This window comes from Rhinolophus hipposideros, assembly GCF_964194185.1.
Source record: "Rhinolophus hipposideros genome assembly, chromosome: 1".
Classification (NCBI taxonomy): Eukaryota; Metazoa; Chordata; class Mammalia; order Chiroptera; family Rhinolophidae; genus Rhinolophus; species Rhinolophus hipposideros.
In genome coordinates, this window is record NC_138047.1 from 31941627 (window position 1) to 31965057 (window position 23431).

General features: G+C 37.4%; 1 protein-coding gene across 1 annotated transcript in view; it reads left to right on the forward strand.

Moving 5' to 3' along the window:
- The first annotated feature begins 1947 nt into the window (after window positions 1-1947).
- The window catches only part of GABRA4 (gamma-aminobutyric acid type A receptor subunit alpha4), a 69080-nt gene continuing 47596 nt past the window's right edge, over window positions 1948-23431 (forward strand). Inside the window, exons 1-5 of the mRNA XM_081062297.1 lie at window positions 1948-2502; window positions 2882-3000; window positions 18411-18478; window positions 19577-19797; window positions 19995-20077. Coding sequence (XP_080918423.1) covers window positions 2417-2502; window positions 2882-3000; window positions 18411-18478; window positions 19577-19797; window positions 19995-20077 — 577 coding nt within the window. The 5' untranslated portion in view covers window positions 1948-2416. The remainder of the gene's footprint in view (window positions 2503-2881; window positions 3001-18410; window positions 18479-19576; window positions 19798-19994; window positions 20078-23431) is intronic.

A 23431-nucleotide genomic window follows, 5' to 3' on the forward strand; every position in this document is an offset into this window, starting at 1 on the left:
ATTTTGAAGACTATTAACTATGGATATACTTTCTTCAATGTCTAACTTGATCATAGGCAATTATAAAAACATTTAATTAATTAGGTAATAAAAATACCTACTATAATAAGTAACTTTCAAAACTTTCCAAATTTTATGCACAGAAATTATTCAGATAGGATACAAATACTGTCCAGATGTTAGTCTCTTTCAAATAATCACATTGACATAACTAAATCTGCCTTAACTATATGGCAAAGAAAAACAATTACGTATTTTGGAAGCAGTATCAACTGATATTATGAAATGTTTAATCAAATAGAATCTGTTAAATTACCTCAGATTATTATTTTTACGTAGTAACCATTAACAATAGACACAGTTTCGAGATGTCTTAAGAATAAATATAAAAGTCTTTAACTAGACAATGATAATATGCCAGCATACAGGTAAAATTTCAGTGGAAGCATTGTTTTAATAGCAATAAGGAAAGTCATGACTGAAGAGCATCAAATCAATTCTTCTCCTATCTTGAATATATGGGACAAAGAAATGCATTAACATAAAAACAGTTGATAGCTTCTATATTCCTGAAACCAAAATCTTTCAACTGGTCTATATCCACAAACCTCCAGAATTTAAAGCAGTAAATCACATCATTACCTTCTTCAAATGGTTAAAAATGGTTCAATATTTACCAGAATAATTAAAGGAAAGAAAAAAAAAAACAGGTTAAACCCTTTCAAAATATCCATTTTATTACCACACAAAATTTTTGTGTATCAAGCTAGTTGGTCATTTGATAAGTTGACAATAAATACCCTCAAAGGAAACTCAGTATCTACATAATAGTTGATAAAAACTGCCAAAGGGAAGGTTATCAAATAGGATAGAGGTGATTGTCACACATTAGTTACAAATGTTTGTTCACCTGTTTGGTTGAGTGTTCTATTATATGTGTCATCTTTTACATTAAAACATTAGTCCATACTATAGTTGTCCATGGTCTTTGGGAATCTAATGAAAGTTATAAACAGTCCCACAGAAAAAAAGCACATATTTACATGAATACAACATTTTGTATTCATTTTCAGGGAATTTCATAGTCATTGTGGACCCTGAAGATACCATCCTAAGACTATCTGTATTATTTGCATCCAACCATAACAGATATAAACCTTTATGATAAATTTATAATATGTGTCTGGCTTAACATAATGATGTTTGGGGTAGTACACTTGGACCCAACTCAAATTATACTAAAAACAGCAATCAAAGACTTATGTTAAACTTAAAGAATTTGGAAATATAATTCTCTCTCCTCTCTCTCTCTTTCTCTTTCTCTCTTACATACACACTCAGACCATTTTTTTTTCTTTTTCCTGTATCTCTCCTCTCCCTCTCCTATCCATCCTGTCCCCCTCCCTAAAGCAGTCAACCTCTGGAATTCAGTCTGCTCTATTATGAAATAAAAGAGTGTCTGTCGAGTGTCACAAGAAGTAAAAATGATTTTGTCTCCACCGCTCCCCTCCTCTCCAGAAAAGGATGGAGCAGCAAAGCGGAAGGCCTGTGTGTGCGGGGCGCAGGGTGGGGGGGGACGTGTGGGGGGGAGTAGTAAAGGAATTGGATATCTTCACAGCAACAGCTTGGGAAATGCGTTGACTACAGCGTCAAGTCCACTTCCTAACAGTTTGCGACAGACCGCTCAGCGAGTTGCAACCCCTTTTACCAGGAAGAATCCTGTTTCGCCATCCCCCATCCCCGCCACGCAGCACCCGAAGAGGATGGTCTCAGAGAATGTTTCTGTCTAGACTTGATCCCTTCTCCTCATCATGGTCTCCCACCCCTCCGCCCAGTAATCGCTGACATCCTACCCTTTCTCCACCTCCAGCCTTGAAAATGGGTACAAACAAGTCCTCCAACAACCTAGGGAGGGAGGAGCTTGATTGGTTGGATCCAAATCCCAGCGGGAGGGAGGGGGACCAGGAGGGAGAAGTGGAAGCCAGGCAATGCTGTGGAAGGGACGCACCTGGGGTGGGGGTGCCGCGGACCAGAGGAGGGGTGGGAGACCCCGGTGCTGCACCCCAAAGTTAAAGGTCTGAAAGAGCTTGCTCAGCCTCTCGGTGAAAGCGCTCCACTGTTAACCCCGGAGGCTTCAGAGTGCGGGCACGAAAGGGTGGGGAGCGGTATATATAGCTCTCCATAGACACTGAGAGCTCCGCGAGGAAAAGGAGGGGGCGAGGCAAGGCAGGTTCCGCCTCCCCCTGGCCCGCGTGCACACACGCGCCCACCGCGGCTCGGGCTGGCTGAGCGCGGGCGAGTGTGAGCGCGAGTGTGCGCACGCCGCGGAGAGCCTCTGCCCTCGCCTCGCACCCTTCTCAGGGCATCTGGAGAGCCTGGAAACGTGAACAGTCTTAAAGTATGGCATGTTGCAAAGATGGTTTCTGCCAAAAAGGTACCCGCGATCGCCACGTCCTTCGGGGTCAGTTTCGCCCTCCTGCACGTCCTGTGCCTGGCGACTTGGTGAGTTCTGTGGGGTCCTGGGGGCCAGGAGAAGGTGGAGAAGTGGCCGGTTCCTGCCCCCCTCCGGCCAACCGCCCCTGCCAGGGCAAACCAGACCCTCTTGTTCCCCCCGGGAAGGGTAGGGGCCGGAGCCAGGCTTTTCTGTGACGGCGTAGACGAGGAGAGTAGAAAGGCCACCGGGTGCAAGAAGAGTGTGTGTGTCCGCTGGGATGAGTGTGCGCGGGGTGCGTCTTTCCTGACAGTTCCTTTTCCTCATCCCTCAGCTCTGCCGCTTTTAGCTTGGGGCAAGCGACTCTTTCACTAGGGCATAAACCTGTTTCCACCTGTTCTGTGAATCTTAAAATAATCCCCATCCACCCTCATCTTTTTGCGTTCGCAGTTTAAACGAATCCCCAGGACAGAACCAAAAGGAGGAGAAATTATGCCCGGAAAATTTTACCCGCATTCTGGACAGTTTACTCGATGGTTATGACAACAGGCTGCGTCCTGGATTTGGGGGTATGAACGATTTCAAACGCTCAAGTGTGTCCTGTCTGTCCCTCTCTCGGTCTGCCTGTCTGTCTGTCTGTGGGAAAATCATTAGGTATGCCTCGCGTGTAAAAATGAAAAATCAATCTATTTCTCTCTCTCTCTCTCTCTCTCTCTCTCTCTCTCTCTCTCTCTCTCTCTCTCTCTCTCCCCCCTCCTTTGCTCCTCCCTCCCTCTCTCCCCCTTCTCCCTCCCTCCTTCTCTCCCTTCCTCCCCTCCTCCCCTCTCTTGATATGATCTCTGACAGGAAGACCGCCCCCAACCATACTTTTCCTTTTCCCTGCCCCCTCAGAATCTGTGCTTCTCCCCCACACTAATTACCTCCCGAGACCTGACTGCTGGGTGGGGGAGGTTGGAGAGGGAGAGTCAAAAATGGGAACTCAGGGCTCAGGTACCCTGCCACTCTGTGCCTGAGAATGGGGTTCCCCTGAACTTGGCCATTTAGCTCAGAACAGGTTGCACTTGAGGCATCTGATCCGAAGTCCCCAGTCCTCCCACGTGGTGTCTGTCCTTCTGCCAAAACCTCGGCCTTGTTCTACCTAGGACATGAAACTGGGGCAGGAAGCTGCCAGCTCTGTTAGAGAACCCAGTCCTCCCTCTTCTCTTCTACAGTGGGATGAAATTTTATTTGGGGAGTGGCATTTACTTCCCTCCTAAGACTTTGGAGTCAGTGGTTTTTCAGCCTTATTTCTTACTTCAACAAATATTTATAAAAAGTCTAATAGAAGCGCATCCGTAACAGTATTGTTGCTCTTTTTCATATTCATATTCCCTTTGCTTGCATAATGAGAATCTGTGTTGCAAGCATTGTGCTAGGCACTAGGTTCACAGAAATCTCAAGATAACAATTCTTAACCTCAAACATCTTCTCAGTACAATTCAAAGACAAGTAACTTCACCAGATTTGTGGGCCCAGGTCTTCTGATCCACAAGTCCCTGTTCTTTCCACTACATTGAGCTTGATAGGCCTCAGAATTAAATTGAAGATATAAGCTCTGTTTTACAGGAGGTTATACTCTAGTAGTAGTAATAGTAACATTAATGACAACTAATATTGTATTTATTTAAATTTCCATATATACCAAGCATTTTATAGATATTACTGTTTAACCCTAACAACCCTGAGAGAAAGCTATTTCTATCCCCATTTTACAGATGAAGAAATTGAGGCTTGGGTAGTTAAGTAAGAGGTCCAAGTTCACAGTTAGTAAGGGGCGTGGGCAGGATGTGAACCCAGGTCACGTTGTGCATTGAAAAGTCAAACCCATGCAGATTGGGAGGATATCAGATGCTATAATATAACATAGTATATATCATAATAGAGTATAATATATAATGTAATATAATATATAATAATAGAGTGTATAACATAAAAGAGTATAATATAATATATAATATGTAATCCTACACATCCTCAATGGGAAGCTTAAATATCTCTGTGTCTAATATTATGTGATATTATACTCTATTCTTTTATATACTCTATTATTATATTATATTATATAATATATAATAATTATATAATATAATATATAATATATTATATAATATGTAATATATTATATTATATAATATATAATATAATGTAATATATAATGTAATGTAATATATAATGTAATATATAATATATAATGTAATATATAATATAATGTAATATAATGTAATATAATAATAGAGTATATAAAAGAATAGAGTATAATATCACATAATATTAGACACAGAGATATTTAAGCTTTCCATTGAGGATGTGTAGGAGATAAGATGTTGATGGGAGAATGGAGGGAGTGAAAAGGGAGCAGGACATTCCTGTGAAAGAGGACAGAATTAGGCATGATTTAGGAGTGTGGTCCTGGGTTACAAAGAAATGTTGGAGATAAAATAAAATTGGATAGAGTAGAGCTGAAGTAGAGCTGGATGGAGTCTATCTAGTCTTGGTCTTCTCATTTAACAAATGAAGACACTGAGGATTAGAAATGGAAAGCGATTTATACAGGGACACGTAGCGTATCAATGATAGGCTGGGATCAGGTCAGGTCTCCTGATCCAAACCACTCTTTTGTGGATTTTATTGAGGTTATGGTGAGCCACTGAGGGTAGCAATTGAGTCTTTGTGTATTGACAGTGGTAAAGATGAATGAGAAGGATGAAAGATGCTCCTGGTTCTTTTCACATTGCCTCTCCAGGGAAGCATGGTCAGCACTGCATTGGCTTTTATGCAAATCGAAAAAGAGGCTTTCTTACAGAAGTGAATCATTTATCAATGCACAATCGTTCATAAGTGACTGGAAAATTATTACTTTAGAGCAAACATAATTTTGTGGAGAATGTTTCAGATAATATGATACCATTTAAATCTATATTTTGTCAATAAAAGAGGATTTATCTGCTCATAAAGGTTTTAAACTTGACATTTCAAGTAAAGACAAAATAACAAGAGTCACAAACTACATGTTGTTTAAATATTCATTAAAGAGTTGATGTACCTGAACATAAATTAAAGTGAAAATTTATAATTGAAACTACATCGTTTATTATTAAATATTGAAAGCTAAAATAATCTCAGCCCAGTTGGTGATGATGCAAGTTATAATTCAGAAGAAAGAAGGGATCCATTGTACATGGGTCCTTTTTAGGAACTACCCTCTCTCATAATATTATATAGACAATAAAATGAGTGAAATCAATCTATGTAAGCCATCACTGGATTTTGGTTAGTACTGAAGTACAGCCAAAATGTCTCAAAGGCATTATTAACATCTCAGTTGTCACTGCTCAGTGATCTACATTACCCTCCTGAAGATACTTTTATAGCTTTATGGGATGAGGTTAAATTCACCTTACTTCAAGTGTTAGCAGTTAATTAATAATTAAAAATTTACTATAGAACAATTTTTGGGGGGCTATAAATATTTGCGGCTATAAATATTCGCTCATAAATATTTGCGGTAAATGTGATTCATTTTTTAGAAGTGGGTCATTCTCTCTAAGTGTGTAGTATTCCAAATGTGACAGAGGAATAGTAATTCTCACCTGCAGAAAACGTGTAATCTGTTTATAGGATGTTGTAAATGAAATATGATTAACAGAAAATAATAGGAGAATTCATTCTTAGCATAGACTCTTGGATGCCACAAGTTTGTACCGTTCTTTGACATTTTATACTTTGTGGAAAATTTGGAATTTTAAAAATAAAATGAAAACAGTTCATATTTTGACCAGTATGCTATAAATACATAGGATTTACTTCCTGGTTCCTTTTATCCTATCTACACCCTTTGTGGAGCATTTACTTTCTATCTGTTTATACTACTTAGCTGTGTTCCATTTAAAATAAAGCTAAAAGCAAAGATTTGAATTGAAATTGGATGGTTTGTGATTGCTCAGTAGGCCAGGAAGGGGTTGAAATAGATTTGGAAACTAAATTACATATTTTTAACTTAGCGGCACAGCTTGCAATGGGGGGAATAAAAGGAACGGAAATAGTTCTCTTCTTTTTATCCCTCCAGGATCTCCTCTCCCTTGTTTCCCACATTCTCCAATTGGAGAAGAAAAGGGGGAAAGGTGAGAAGAGAAGGAAGGAGACATGGTGAGAAAAGCTAGATTGGGACTTCTGAAGGGGTAAAGTTCTTTCAGCCTCTGACAAATCAGTCTGCCAGCAACCTGAAGTAGCCTAGCACCTGCTTAGAAGTGGTGCACAAGTAAACCCTTCTACAAAGGAGGTAGAAAATCACCCCCTTGTGCTCTTACCCACTTTTAACACTGTTATACACCTTCTTAAAAATGCATAGCTAGAGTACCAACCACCAGGAGATAGTTTAGGAAGCCAGCCCTTACCCTTTTTTCGCTTACCGAAGGGTTACACAACCTTTTGTTCATCTCAGCTTTTAGAGGCACAAGATTTGGAATCATAAACACTTCAAATATAGATGACTGTCTTAGATCATCTTTCACAATGTCTTTGAAATTGGAATGGAGCATTAAGGTGAATTTTGCAAGCTTGATCACTAACATAGTAGGATTTCACATTAGTGGAGTTGTTCACAATATCTACAATTAGATATTGTCCTTCACATATAGTATCTACTAAGATTATTACAACAACAAAAAAAGATAAGCAGGGCAGGCATCATTTCTCTGTTAGAAAGGAGGCAGAGAAAAGCTCCAATGAATTGCTCAAGAACCCTAGTAACTGACAGGGCCACAACTCACACTTCCATCTTGAAACCCTTAGTCAGGTAGCTGGTCTATTGCTACGTGTACTTCTAAGGCTTCCTTGCACCCTTCTGTTTATCAAGAGTCTAATTTTCATTAACATTTCTTCATGTTACTAAGTAAGTAGGTCACTAAAATAAGCAAAACTACATTTTCCCCAAAGGAGTGAAATGGGAACTTTTATTTTAAAGCTTTAATAACATTTTAAATGGAAAAGCAAACATGGAGAAGTGTATATACACTTAGGTAAATTTGGATTAATTTTTTTCACACACATGAAAATATCCTTGCAATGTTTTCAATTAACCTATATCACAACGTAAAAATTAAATTTAGGTGCAATTCATTAGCTTTAATATTTGAATGTCAACAGAGACTATATTTTAAAAAATATATAGATGAAAAGGACTCTTTAAATCCACAGGGCAACAGAAAAATAAAGCTTCGTTCTCTTCTGATTTGTCATAGTCACCCATTTATTTGCTGAAGCAATAGCTATTTAGAGACTACTATGTATCAGGAACAGTGTTAGGTTGTGAAGATATAATTTTGAATCAGGACACAGGCGCTCATGAACTGTACAACTAAACAGTGTAGAGAGATAAAAATGACAAATAAACAAATAACAAAATAATTAAAGATAACGCTATGGGACAATTCAATAACATTGCAAGACAGAGGATAAATAGGGTGAGGGATCTATTTCAGATGCAGTGGTCAAGGAAGTCTTTTAAGCAGAGACCTCAAAGTGCCAGACCAGGACATGGTAAAAAAAGCTGTCCTTATGCAGGAAAAAAAAAAAAAAAAGTAAGTGCAGAAATCCTAAGGCAGCTAATAGATTAGTGTGATTTAGACAGTGAAGGGAGTTCAGTGTGCCTTAGCCAGAAAGCCAGAGGAAGAATTTCACAGGACTAGCTTGGCGTAGTGAGCTGAGGCCAGACCAGGCAAGATCTTTGAGGAGCCTATAAAGGAGCTTAGATTATTCTTTTAGTGAACTTGGAAACAGTTGGAGTTTTTTTAGGTGGAGGGAATGACATTGTGTGACTTAGATGGCAGGGTGCCACCTCTGGCTGGATAAAGAAAAACTTAGATAAAGAGGTGGGGCAATATTGGAAGCTAGGTGACAAATGAAGGAGCTCTTTTTTGGTCCTCTCCATTAAGTAATGGTGGCTTGGAATAAGGTGATAGATATAGTAAAGATGGGTATAAGTGGATAAAAGTAAGATATATTTTGGAGGCACAATTCAACAAAGAATTGGTGATGGATTACATATGGATGGTAAAGGAAAGGGATGAAATAAAAAAAAATGACTGCTGGATTTTTATTTTGAGAAGCTGGGAAGAGGACAGTGCTATCTAAACTGGGGAGGACTGGAGGAGGAACACTAAGGGTGGGGGTAAAATCAAGAATATATGTTTGGATGTATGAAGTTTAGGATACCCGTGTGACATCCTAGCAGTTGTACTTGTCTGGATATCAGAGGAGAGTTTTGTTTGGAAATATACAAGAGAGTCATCAGCATAGGAGGTCAGACAACTAAGTTCATGAACTTGTTGCAACGATATTGCTAACCTTTTTTGATATCAGAGGGATTATTCATTATGAATTTGTACCAACTGGACAAACAGTTAACCAAATTTACTATTTGGAAGTGCTCAAAAGGCTGTGTGAAAAAGTTAGACGACCTGAACTTTTCTCTAACAATTCATGGCTCTTGCATCACGATAATGCACCAGCTCATAAGATACTGTCTGTGAGGGAGTTTTTAGCCAGTAAACAAATAACTGTATTGGAACACCCTCCCTACTCACCTGATCTGGTCCCCAATGACTTCTTTCTTTACCTGAAGATAAAAGAAATATTGAAAGGGAGACATTTGGATGACATTCAGGACATCAAGGTTAATACGACAACTCTTATGGCCATTCCAGAAAGAGTTCCAAAATTGCTTTGAAGGGTGGACTAGGTGCTGGCATCAGTGCATAGCTTCCCAAAGGGAGTACTTTGAAGGTGACCATAGTGATATTCAGTAATGAGGTATGTAGCAATTTTTTTAGGATGAGTTCGTGAACTTAATTGTCCAACCTTGTATAATGCTGTGATTATAGATATCTAGATAAGAGTGTAGAAAACAGCAGAGAAAAGAGCCCAGGATCAAGCTTCAAGGAATGTTATCAAAAAAGAAGGGCAGAAAATGTATGTAAAATTATCAAAGGAGAATGAAAAAGAGTAGAAGGTGATATAGGTGGGTACTAGGAGAGTATGAAATTATAGAATTCAAGAAAATGGAATGTCTTAAGAAGGAGGGAAGGGACACCTCTCAAATTCTTCCAAGATATTAAGTAAGATGAAGACTGGCCACATGGAGATATTTCATTTCATTAACTTTTCATCAAAAATTCATTAAATCTTATGCACCAGGCTCTGTTAAGTATGGCCCTGGCAATGCGTTGGTGAGCAAAGGAGACACAATTCCCTGACCTCATGAGCTGGCATTCTACAAAATAAGCAACATAAATAAGTAAAATATAGAATGTGTCAGATGTTGACCATGCCTATAGAGTAATAAAAGGTAGGGGAGGAGGTTGCAGTTTTAACTAGGTTGGTTAGAGAAGATTCCAATGAGAAGGGGATATTTGAACAATGATCCAAAATAGGTAAGAGCTTAAGCCACAGTTGGGTGGAGTTTTCTGGTAAGGAGCTCTAGGTGCAAACACACTAAGCTTGGAAGTCAGTGTCACTGCAATGAAATGTGACAGGGCTCAGGAGTAAGAAGGTGTCAGTGTGATACTAGGATGAGGTCCTGTAAAGCTTTGCAGGCTGGTAAGAACTTTGCCTTGACTCTGAGTAATATCAGTGATTGGAAGGATTCCAACAGGGCAAAGACCTGCACTGGCTAATATTCAAAGGCTCATCTTGGTTGCTGTATTGAGAACAGGCAGTCAGGGTCAAGGGCAAATGCAGAGATGATGGCCGTTTTGACCAAGTGGATGGCAGAGAAATCTGTAAGGTTGTAAGAAATGGTCGGCTTCTTTATATTTTAAAGCTCTAGTGCACTGGTGTCAGCTAGAATGTGGGATGTGAGAAAAAGAGAGGTGTCAAGTCTGACTCCAAAGTTTTTGACTTAAATACCAAGAAAATGGAGTTGCCAAGACTGTGGCAGAAGTAGATTAGGGATGTGGATGAACAATTTACATGTGGATGTGTTATGCTTGAGATCCATATTAGATATCAAGAGGAGGTGAGCTTGAATGCAGAGAAGATGGGTATGTCAATATATATGGAATTTAATGCCGTAAGACTAAAGGGTTCATCAAGGGATTAAAGGTGATAAAAAGGAGGTACAAATATTGAGCTCTGAAGTCTCCAACATTAAGAGGTGGGGAAAGAGGAGGAGGAAAATAAAGAGTGGCTATTTGAGGAAAATCTCAAATAGAGTGAGCATACTGGATGTTAAGTTAAAAAAAATTCCTTTTTCAAAGAGGAGACAGTTTTGATCAATTACATCTAGTTGTCTTGACAGATTAAGAAAGATTAGAATATAATATTGACCATTAGATTTAGCAACATCTATGACTTCAGTGATTTTGACAAAAGCAGCTTTGGTGGTGTGTAGTGTGGGGGTGTGAATTTCTAATTGGGTGGTTGGGTTCAAGAGAGAATGGGAGGCATTTTTCCTCTGAGCATTTGCACAGGGCAGCAGAGAAATTGGATGGTAAATGGATATAGAAGTAAAATTGAAAGAGCTTTTTTTAAGTTTTCATTTATTATTCATTTTAAAACTTGTCATTTTATTCAGGTTTGCTTTTAACAAACGTGTCAGGGAGAGAGCCCACAGGAAAAGGTGAAGTCCATGGGTGCACAGCCTTCCCAGAGGCCTGAGGTTGGGCCAGTTCCACTTCCCCAAAAGAGGTTTTCTTAAAATGGGAGAAATAAGATTTTTTTTTTAAGTTTGTGGGAACAGTGGAAAAACTAATGAAAAACTAATGCTATAGACAAAAAGAATTTTAGTGAATCCTGAGCATGAAACCCAGGTTACAATGGATGATGGAGTGAATAAAAAGGGAAGACTTAGAGGCAGTCTATATATAGTTTTGTTCCCCCCCCCCCAGTGGTTTACATGTGAAAGCAAAGAGAAAGAGGGAAGATTGCCTTTTTTTGTTTTTCAGATTAGAAATATAGTAAATTTATATACTACTAGAATAATTTGTTAGATGATAATTTAATATTTGAGTGGAGGGAATGGATAATTGAAACAAAGATGTCCTTGAGAAAACAAGAGACTATAGAACCAAAAACACAAATTTGCTTTCTTATGGTCTCAGTTTAACCAAAAAGATATACTAGTGCCATCATATATTACATTTTCTTTAGGGCAAGGATATGCAAAATGCATTTGGTTTTTCCTGAAATAGGCACTATAAATTCTTGATATAGGCAGTTAGTAACTTGTGGATGTTTAGATAATACTTCACTAGGTTGTTAGTTTTCTTTTAGATGAAAAGATACATCAATTTGTATTTGTGTATCATTCTCTAGGCCTTTTAAATATATTTATTTTTAAAAAGACTGTAGTGCACAGAATCTGATTCTGGATTAATAATCATTGTTTCATGACATACTTTCATTATTAGTCCACACATAACCTTTTAATCCACCCATCCATCTATTCATTCATTTATTATTATATAATAAAAATACCAGTTAAATCATCAAACAGCACAACCTTGACAACTTTTATTCTGCTGTGTGGTTTCCCTCATCTTATTTTCCTGTCTTCCCCACCTGAAGTAACCAACCATTCTGAGTCTTTTCAAAATTATTTCGTAGCTTTTCTTTGACTATCATTAACTCAATTTTGGTTTTCAATAAATAAATTTAAATTTAATTGTTTTGAAATGACATATCATCATTGGATGCTTTGTTCACTTCACTGTGTCTTGCTAAAATTCATTCTTCTTGCTGCATATTGCCATCGATCATTCGTTGTGAATGCTGTGTGATATTCCCATTGCATAGAATCCAGTTTGTTCATCTGCTCTGTTGGCAGTAGGCATTTTGCTTGTTTCCAAGATTGTATTGCTGTGAATATTCTGGCCCAAACTTCCTGCTTTAAATGTGCAAGAGTTTCTCTTGCATATATATCCAGGAATGAATTTTTCTGGATCTTAGTGTAAGTGGGAGCTCAACTTGATGAGGTAATGCCAAACTGTTTTCTGTGATGGTTTTACAAACTCAAACTCTCATTTACAGTGAATATGAGATTCAAGATCCACAAGCCCTTCAACTCTTAAGAGAGCGAAAGATATCCATAGAATCCTTGAAATGATATTTTATTTTTAAATGGTTTTGAAGTATTCTGATTTCTATTGTGGTTGAACATCTTTTCAAATCTTTACTGCCTATAAGAAATTTCCTTATGTGAATTGCATTTTATTTTTTGCTCATATATTTTATTGTTTTTTAAATGTTTCTCATATTTATTTAATTATTTAAAAAGTTGACCTGGACTGATAGAAGGATTATAAAGCACTGTTCTTTAATGTTATCTAAGTAAAACCATAGTTTTCTGCTTTCTTTGTGATATCCATGGATATCTGTTGCTTTTTAATATGCAGGAAGCCTAGTATTTCTATATTTTTTAAATGACAAACAAAATTAGAGGTTTCCTTAACTATTTCATTCAAGATTCTTTGTTGTTGTTGTACCTCTTAAATACTTCACCTCTTATTTCTCAGACACATCAGTAGTATTCTGTAAGATGTAGCTGGATGCATGGATTTAGGTGGCTGTAAAACCAGAAATATCTTCTCAAGTGCATACGTGGTGAGGCAATATGGAGAACAAAGATTCACTAGTTTTAATATCAGCAAAAAAGATTAGGTCTTTCTCCTGGTGTGACAGAAAATTGGACACTGTTATTGGAAAAGAAATTAAATGGGGTTATTCTTTAACCATGTCTATACAACTAAAGTAGTTAACAGTGGAACTTATTGGATAACATTGTTAATTTTGTTTCTACTTTGATTCATTAATAAGATGGGAGTAGTCCCCTGGATTTGATCTTGGTAGCTTTGTCTCTTTGAAAGGCTTTTGAAGGTCACTTTGTTTGCTTTACAAACTGCCCACCATATTTTGGAGATTAAAAAACATGTCCCTATTACCAAAAGAGTAGAATTTCAAAAATAAAACAAGTCTTTGATGTTATACAAATGCATATAAAATTATGAGAGGAAGTCCTTCCAAGCTCAAAATTATCTGGTTTCTATGTAATTATGCTCTTAGTAAGGTTGATTTGAACATCCTAAACAGTAGTGTTAGAAGAAGCATCTCTAAGAATTATTCTTAATTGCATAGCGACCATTATTCTTTGAAAAATGGTTTATTGGAAACTTACTACATTTAAGGCCTGGGATTAGTTATGCGAGAGGATACAAATATAAATAAGACACAGTTTCTGCTTTATTAATCAGGAAATATTTTTAGCTTAATTGACATAACAAATGACTTCGAGTAATATTTCTTTTTGGGATGTTTTTAAATCATCACTGAGATGATGTTAGGAACACAATCAAACACATAGTATTCACCCCCTAGTATGTGCAAAGCTCTATGCCAGTTGGGTACTTCAAAGAGGATTAAGATTTTTGTCTTTGTTGTTAAGGGGAAGAAGACTCAAGCAGGCTGTAATAATAATAAGAGCAAAACATAGAAAGAGCAGCAGGAACATAGCTCAGAACCTACTCTTGAACAGAACAGGAAATGTAGGTGTGGCATGTTATGTACTAGATATCAAATTATATACATAATTAATTACTGATTTATTATTTACTCATATAATTAGTATAGTAAAGCTAGAACATACTTTGGAGATCAATACAAGGGGGATTTAAGTCTGACTCGGGCACATAGTATTGAATCTCTGTGAGCTCAGTTTCCATATCCATAAAATTCTCATCAGAATATCATCTTTGGAAGTTGTTGTGAGGATTACATGAAATAGTATATGGAAAGACCCTAGTATCCCACCTGGCGCGTACTAGGCCTTCAATAAATAGAACTATTATATCCCTGCTTATTGCTTTTCGGAAAAAAAACCCCATTTCCTGTGATCAGTTACACACATACATGCCCCTTGCTCTCTTCACTCTCCATCCCCTCTGCTATATCCCTAAACCACCATCATTTCACAAGTGGACTAGTATGGCAGCCTCTTATAAGAGCTCTTCTCTTACTCTTACCTCCCTACAATTTGCTGTCCATAAACTGCCAGAGGGATTTTGTAAAAAAATACAATTCAGATCATATAATTTCCTTACTTCAAATCCCTGATGATTAAGGGATACGAATTAAGCTTCTTACGCCAACCTATATGCAGAGGCAGAGCTGTGCTGAATACGAGAGGAAGAAAACCTGGGGAAAGAACATAGGAAAAATGATTAACTTCTGTATTCATTTGCTTGGGCTGCCATAACAAAGTACCATAGACTGGGTAGTTTAAATAACAGCAAGGTTATTTTCTCACAAGATCAAGTTGTCATCAGGGTTGGTTTCTTCTACGTCCTATCTCTTTTGTTTGTAGATGGTCTTCTCTCTGTGTCTTTATGGTCTTTCTTCTGTATGTTCCTGTGTCCTAATCTTTTCTTATAAGGACACAAGTCACATGGATTAAGTCCTACCTTAGTGACCTCATTTTAATTTAATTACCTTTTAAAGGCCCTAACTCCAAATATATAGTCATATTCTGTGGTACCTGGGGTTGGAACTTCAACATATGAATTTGGGAGGACCATAATTCAGCCTATAACAACCTCTTCATGCGTCACTCTGTCTGTCACTGGGATTTCTACAAGTTCTTTTCCATATATTTTTAACAACCATCACTATAATATATAAATATGTTGTTTAAAAAATGCTTCTTTCATCATATCAGCTCAGGGGTAGGTCTCTATCCACTAACCCTGGTTTTCATTCTTTCTATGTGGCTTTCATTTCTTATCATTAGCTTCCTCCCTTGCTTTGCTCCAGCCCCTCTGGCCTCTTTTCTAGCCCCTGAACACACGAAGGTCTTTCTTGACTGTGAACTTTTTACCTGAAGTTCTCTATACCCGGAATGCAGTTTTCTCAGCTCTTCCAATGGCCCATGCTCATCCTCCACGTCTCAGTTTAAAAGTCACTGCTTTAAAGAGTGGCTAAAAAAATATGGAGTGGCTTTCACTCTCACTCAGTTGCCAGCCTGTTTTGTCACTCTTAAGAATTACAGTATTCTTCCATTTAATTTATTTCTGAATTATCCTCTGACTCCTCCAATAGCATGTTAACACCACGAGGCAGGGCGCTCATGAATCTTGCTTACCACTTTGAACTCCAAGGCCGGGCATGGAACCTAGCACACAGCAGGTACTCATTCAGTAAATGTTTATTGAATGAGTGTCTGAATGAAATCTCTTTACCAATCTTGTTTCTAGGATCTCACTCAATCTCAAAATCCATAAGGTCATATGAAGCAAATACTGAATAATGTCTAAAAGAAATACTAAAGTTGAGATTCTGAACTAAAAACATCTTTCAAGAATCATTTATTTTTAAATTAAAATTTATTGGGGTGACAATGGTTAGTAAAATTATAAAGGTTTCAAGTGTACAATTCTGTAATACATCATCTATATATCACGTTGTGTGTTCACCACCCAGAGTCAGTTCTCCTTCCATCACCATACATTTGACCCCATTTACCCTCTTCTACTATCCCCTCTCCACCCTTTCTCTCTGGTAACCACTAAACTATTGTCTGTGTCTATGAGTTTTTGTTTATGTGTTTGTCTTGTACCTTTCTTTGTGGCTTTCAGTTTTGTATCCCACATATCAATAATCATTGAAAAAGTAGTATGTTATATAAGATTTGAAAATACTCTTTATTATCATGGAATCATTATATCTATGAGAATTAGCATAAACCCACACGCCTTAAAATAAAGTTATAAGGAACTATTGGCCTAGTTCCTTCCTCTCCTACACTTGCCCCACTCCCGTATGACACTTATGATATTAATATTTTATAGGACCCAGTTTGGTAAATGTTGTTCTAGAAAAACACTGTCTTTAAACTGGGATAAAATTAACATTATCACCTAGGAACTTGTTAGAAATGCAAGTAGTCAGACTCCACCTTGGACCTTCTGAATCAGCAACGCTGGAGGTGGGGTCCAACACAAATCTTCTGGAATTCTGATCCAGTTAAAGTTTGAGAACCACTGCCCTAAATCGATCTTCAAAGTAACCTTTGATTTCTCAAGAATCTTGTCAAACAGTCCAGTTGTGAAGACACACTCAACCTTAATTATTCTAAGTAACTTGTCTCTTCTTGTCCTGACTTGCCATGTGACATAGTGCTTGTAATATTTTAATACACAGCACAATTGTCCTTAATAAACCAGCAGAGTGATTACTCCCACTCTTGAACCACTTTGAGTAAAATCTCTATCTAATGTTCAACATACATTACCTGCTTCCTGGATTACCTATCTATTCCTGGAAAAATTTGGCTTTAATGAACTTATTACTACCATATTTTTGTTGTTTCAAATTTATCACTCAAATAAAAGTTGAATTAACTTCTCATACTTACTTGGTCTGTTTTTCAAAGGTGTTATTTTTTAAAAATGAGAACTCATGACAGACCAGCCTGATCTATGCTTTTTCTCTCACTATAATTCCAAAGGATATGTTTCTTAGGGTACTAATTCAAGAAAGAATTTTCTCATTCGCCTCCAAACCATTTTTCTTTCTGTGGCTTAGTTTTCATCCTATAGAGGGAGAAAAACTCTGATAGATTTTTATGAGGATAACTTTAGACCTAAGGTATTAAGCTATATCAACTGGTCTTTGTCTTTTTTGCCATAAATCCAATTGCTCAACCACTATTCAAGGGAAATAGTTCATCTTGATAGCAGATGTTATTTTTTCCAATATGAAGTATCTAGCCCCTAACCATACAGTGTTATAAACCATCATTTACGGAAATGATGTTCAAGAGGGCAACAATCTTTATTTTTATTAGAAATAAAATGCTATATTATATATACCAATAACTATTATCATTATTGAGCACATTATATTCTAGAGATTGGCACAAGTGGTTTACATGTATTATTTCCATTAATACATGTTAAAACCTTTACCTATGAAAACACATGACTTGACCAAGATCAAATAATTAAAAAGTGTTAGAGATAAATTTGAATTCCAGAATTCTTAATTTTAAGCAACATCCTAAACCCAGATTGTGGCAATCTTACTTTGTCTAAAAATCTGTGTCAGCCCACTCTCATGAGGCTCCCACTTTTCTCTCTGCCAAACACACACATATATTTGTTCTTGAACCAGTCTTATTTAGGCCTGGGAAAGAATCTCAGTAGTGGTCACTGTAAGCAGCAAAGAGAAACTCATACTTCCATGAAAGAGTCACTGTGTTCAGAGTCTTATATGAGAGTTTCCTTTCATTTGATCCTATCAACAGTCTTGCCTTATATGTATGGTTGCTACTATTGAGAGGTTAACTAACTTGCCAAAGGTCACACAGCTTGTAGGTGTCAGAGGATGCATAGGTCTGATTCATAGGAGGGCTTGTTTTTGATCCCAATTGCCAATGGATGGTTTGCCAGTTGTTAAAGGTAACATGAATCATTTTTGTGCTGCAGCTATTTACCAGTATTCTCAACTCTCCAAAGATGCATTCCTTGCAGCCATTATGGTTTTTCTCCTCATCTTGTGGCTAAGTTCCCTCTTTTTAACAGCTCACTTCTTTACACAAGGCCAATCAGATGATGGACTATAAAAAAAAAAATCACAAAGGCTAAAAAGCTTTTGTTCCCTGCACTGCCTGTCTTTACAGTGCCTGGGGTTGACGTATCTTTGAAGAAACAAGGTTTCCGGTAAGTAATTGGGTATTTTTAATTTTTTTATTTTTTTCTCCTGTAAGTAACACTGTTTTCTGGTTTTATTTTTCTTTTATCTACATTTTTTTTTGTAGAGATGAATTATCTTACTGAAAATTTAAGATGCTTGTAAAAATAGATATACCATAGCTGTATTTACTCTTTAATTATCAAAACCCACCTTGCTTGTGAAATTGGTAATTATTTTTTCACACTTATTACTATACTAGGTCCTGTTACAGAAGTGAAAACTGACATATATGTCACCAGCTTTGGACCTGTTTCTGATGTTGAAATGGTAGGTATTTGGAAAATTTAATGTACCTTTTGAGGTTTGAAGAAAACAAACAGAAAAGAGGGTAATTTGTATGTATTTTGCTGTCAATCACACAGCTAGAAAGTCATAAAACAGCCTAATTAGACTGAAACCTTTATCAGGAATAAGACATTAAATTTGCTTTTCAGCTCTAACATTTGAGGAATTTTTGGCATAGAGTCATTCTCAACAAAGAAAAGAACATTGCTATTACTAGTGTCTATAACGCAATCTCATATGTAGTATTTTATTCCTTAGAAATGTATCAAAGAGGAGAAAATTAGAGAGTGTAATTAGTTTTGGTATGAAACTTTATACTGTAGTCATCATTGCATTTAGTGTTCCGTGTTGACTCAATTGCTCACTCTCCATCCCCACCCCTTCTCTCCTTTGCTCTCTCTGTCATGTTTAAAGAACTTAGAATACCAAACAGTGGTCAGGATGAATTCATCCATTAGGTTGTGCTCTCTAATATTAAATATGTTTCATTTCAAGGTCAAATAGCCCACTTTACTTTTTTCCTTGACTCTGAGCTCCTAGGCTAATTTTAATAAAGTTTATGAACATGAAGTTTCTTTTTCACATATTTTATTTTGTCTTAAAGAGATGCTTATAGTTTTATGATTCTTTATGCAATGATATTTGTTACACATTAACTAATTTTGCTCCCTGGTCTAAAGTAAAGTATTAGGTTGGTACAAAAGTTATTGTGGTTTTTGCAACTGAAAATAATTGCAAAACCCACGATTACTTTGGTACCAACCTAATACTACAACTGTAATTACCTGGTACTGGCAGTTTTATTAAATTATAGTAATTACTTTTGAATGATTACTATATACGGTAATGTATTTGTCTAATAAATGTAGAAGATTAAAGTATCAAGATGGACATGCTTTAATTGCTGAGACTTTTTGTTCCATTGATTTAAGAAAATTTCTGCTCCAATTAATTTAGTTTTTATTTGGAGGTTGTCTTTTTTTATTATGAGTGGGAAAGAGGTTAGAATTTAATGCATTTTTCTGCATATTTATGTGTAGTCATCTGTGATTTGAGTATGTCACAAACTAATTTCCTTAGGAATACACAATGGATGTGTTCTTCAGACAAACATGGATTGACAAAAGACTGAAATATGACGGCCCCATTGAAATTTTGAGATTGAACAATATGATGGTAACAAAAGTATGGACCCCTGATACTTTCTTCAGGAATGGAAAGAAATCTGTCTCACATAATATGACAGCTCCAAATAAGCTTTTTAGAATTATGAGAAATGGCACTATTTTATACACAATGAGGTAGTCATTTTTTTCTTTTTCCTTCTTCCTTGTTAATTTCCTTCCTTCCTTTCTTCCTTCCTTCCTTCCTTCCTTCCTTCCTTCCTTCCTTCCTTCCTTCCTTCCTTCCTTCCTTCTTTCCTTTTTTCCTTCCTTAATGGATCTATAAATTTATTTTTAGAGAAAGAGTTGATTCTAATTGAATTTTTCCATCATAGACTCACCATAAGTGCAGAGTGTCCCATGAGATTGGTGGATTTCCCCATGGATGGTCATGCATGTCCTTTGAAATTTGGGAGTTGTAAGTTACAATAAAAATATTAGAATTTATGATTATCTCATTTAAGCTGACATTTATATAGTATGTGCATGTTTTTCCATAATTCAACATTAAATCATTGTCTGTGACAATAATTGCCCAAAATTTGACTTTTAGGAGACTTTTTTATCTAATATATTTAAATAAAGAAATAAAAATAACGCTGTTTTTCAAAAAATACTCAAAAACCAATTTCTACAGATAGCCTAGGTAGAGTGACTCATAAAGAATAGGTTGGTGGTCAGAGGTGAAATTTAAGGACCTCTGATCTCCATGTGTTGGTGGTCCCCATAGCAAGTGTGGGGACAGAGTCCCAGAGAGCAGTTTCCAGGCTCTCGGCCTCATATGGAAAGGTGCTGTCTCGGTTATTAGATGGCCATCAGCTGTAATCAGATGGCCATCTGCTGTGTCTGGGTGGCCATTCGCTGCTACTGGTTAGCCATTAGCCACTAATATAACTGCCATGGCTAAGCTATGTTGGTTGGTTTGTTGCTTGGCAGAGAGGCGGACTGCGGATTGCGGCTAGCAAGTGGGGTTAGCAAGCATGAACAGCAGACTGTGGGTCGGATGGCTCCTGCTTCCCGTGTCTCCAACTCAACCGCTAGCGAAAATATAGTAGTATACGCCCCATCCATGGCTTCATTGGTGTTCCTTTTTGGCCTCACCATATCCTGCGTTCTTGTGCGGGGAGCGGGAGCTGAGACTCCACATTACAACAAGTATAAATTATTTTGTTTTGTTTTATTTTTGTAATTTAACAGAGTCCTTCATGGCAGACTTGAAAAAGGCCAAAGAAGGTTCAAGGCTTCTTGACATGACATAGGTTAGAATAATATAAGCAGCACTATTAGTTTCAAAGTCGCTGAAGTATGACAAAAGCACAGTAGGAGGTATAGTCTGATTTGTAGACAGAGCCAGGTAGTATGGTACCTTGCAGACCACAATTAAGGAGTTTGGATTCTATTCTAAATGCTGTAGGAAGCCTTTAGAAAGTTTTATTAAAGGATGTGGCATTCTTGGCCTGACATTTCACTTCAGCTTTTCTACAGAGAATGGATTGTAGAAAGGCTAGAGTAGAAGTAGAGAAAAGTTGGAAGCTATTGCTTTAGTAAAATCAAAGATGGTGGTGGCTTAGAGTAGGACGGTACCAGAGGAGAAAGTGTGGGATGGATGGATTTAGGATAGCTTGTGGAGGAGAAAGCAAGAGGATGAAATGAACTGGTAGGAAAGAATATGGAATTCCTTTCTGCTAAGCTCCCTTCTCTGAGATGGCAGCAAAATTTGATTGCCTTTTCTAATGTCTGCCTCAAATACTTGATTTAATCAGAATCTACCAAAAATAGATGCTGGCTTTTACTATTGCTTCAGATTCTTAGTTGCACTGATTGTGAAACTGTTGCCTGCTGTTATCATTGCTCATTGCTTAACTTAATGAGAATCAGCAGTCACCATTCTTTTTATAATCCCTAGTAAGCACAGTATTCAGTAGGCTGAGTTAAAGTTAAAGAGAGTCATTTGCTCCCTGACCAGTGACTTAATGAGAGAAGATAAAAACAGAAAAATACATACATAGAAAAAATGATCTCACTAGGGCCAGAATTAAAATCCATTAATGCTGTAATAATTTAAATTTTACCCAGTTAGTTCTAATCTAGGTTTATCTTTCCAACCCATCCCCCTCTAGTTCTCATAGAAAGCTCTTTAGAGTGACTTCAACATAGTTGGTGCTCAATCAGGGCTTGTACAAAATGATTACATCACTCCTTGGAAGCTGATGTTTTTGGGTTGGGATTTAAAGAGAGGCACATCTTTTGATCACCTTCACCTATTTTGTCAGCCCTCACCCCCAGCTTCAAATATTGAATCGTTAACAAAAAGGTTATTCTTGCAAGGTAGGCTAGCCAAGAGAGGAATACCTGATTTAAAATATCATGGTCAGGAACATAGTATTTGGGGGTTTTAGATGTATGTTAAACATGAATGTACTTCAGCAGATCAATGTTGACATACCTGTATACTGCTAAATGACAACACTACCTCATAGTTTGTTTTACAAAGTGATTTGTAAAGATTATCTCCCTAGGTATCAACGCTGTTTGTAGAATTAAACAATTCCACTGAGGACTTACTGTACTCTAGCATTTTTAGGAAAGTTTGTGGAGGGTAGTACACAATTTATCTTGGTTCTTTGAAACTAATTTGTGTGTGAGCCAAGCTATCTGTTCTGGGGAGACTGGTAAGCAAGCAGCTGGTTTCCATTTGCATTGAACACCAAATAATAGGAAATAAGCTTAAATTGCTGCTGGGAGGGATTTGTTGAAGGTGGAAGGGAAAATGTTCTGATTTTAAGAGTTTAAAGGTAGTGGAACTGGTTATATATTTATATTCCCTGGAGAGCTTTACAAACAGCATAGTTGGTTGTCACTGCAATGATTCCCAAACAGCATGGGTATTCCCAAAGGCAGAGTCTGAAATAGGTTATTCCAGGAGAATTCTCCCATCAGTAGGATTTGTTTTTGTTTTTGTTGTTGTATTATTATAGGCAGCATTTGGTATGTTTCTAATTGGCAGAGCTGCATTAGGATGAAAGAAGTCAATATTGGTCAAGCACTGGAAGTGAGTTGGAGTGGAAAGAAGTAGCGGTATGACAGGTTGTTTTTTTGGGGGGTTATTATTTCTGTGTTTCAACTGCGTATCCTATTTGTATGGAAACATGTCCAAGGGCATTAATGCATACATATGTAGCATTTTAGTACTTTAATTTCAGTGTCTCTTCCTCCAATTCTTTGGCATAAAAACAAGAAATATGCAAGGCTGTCTAATGCAGGGACTCAGCTCCTGCTTCCCACACAAGAATGCAGGACATGGTGAGGCCAAAAAGGAACAACAATGGAGCCATAGATAGGGGAGCCATACCACTATATTCTCGATGGCGGCTGGTTGAGACACAAAAGCAAACATCCGCCAGTACCCCAGCAAGGGGTTTTCCTGCACTCCAGTCTCTCTGGCAGCTGGGTGAGACACAGGAAGTAGGATCAACAGGATCCGCAATCCACAATCCGCTTGCTAACCACTTGCTCGCCTCAATCCACGCCTGCTAGGGCAGCCCTGGAAGCTATATCAATGGCCAGTGGCTAACTGGTAACAGCTGACGGCCAACCAACCACAGCAGATGGCCATCTAACAACTGAACCAGCACCTTTCTACGTGAGGCTGAGAGCCTGGAAACTGCTTTCTGGGAGTCTGTCCCTACAAACTGCTTAATCTCTACAGTTTTCTGAATATTGAACATGTTTAAATAAATTATAACGATTATTATTTTTATTTATTCCATCT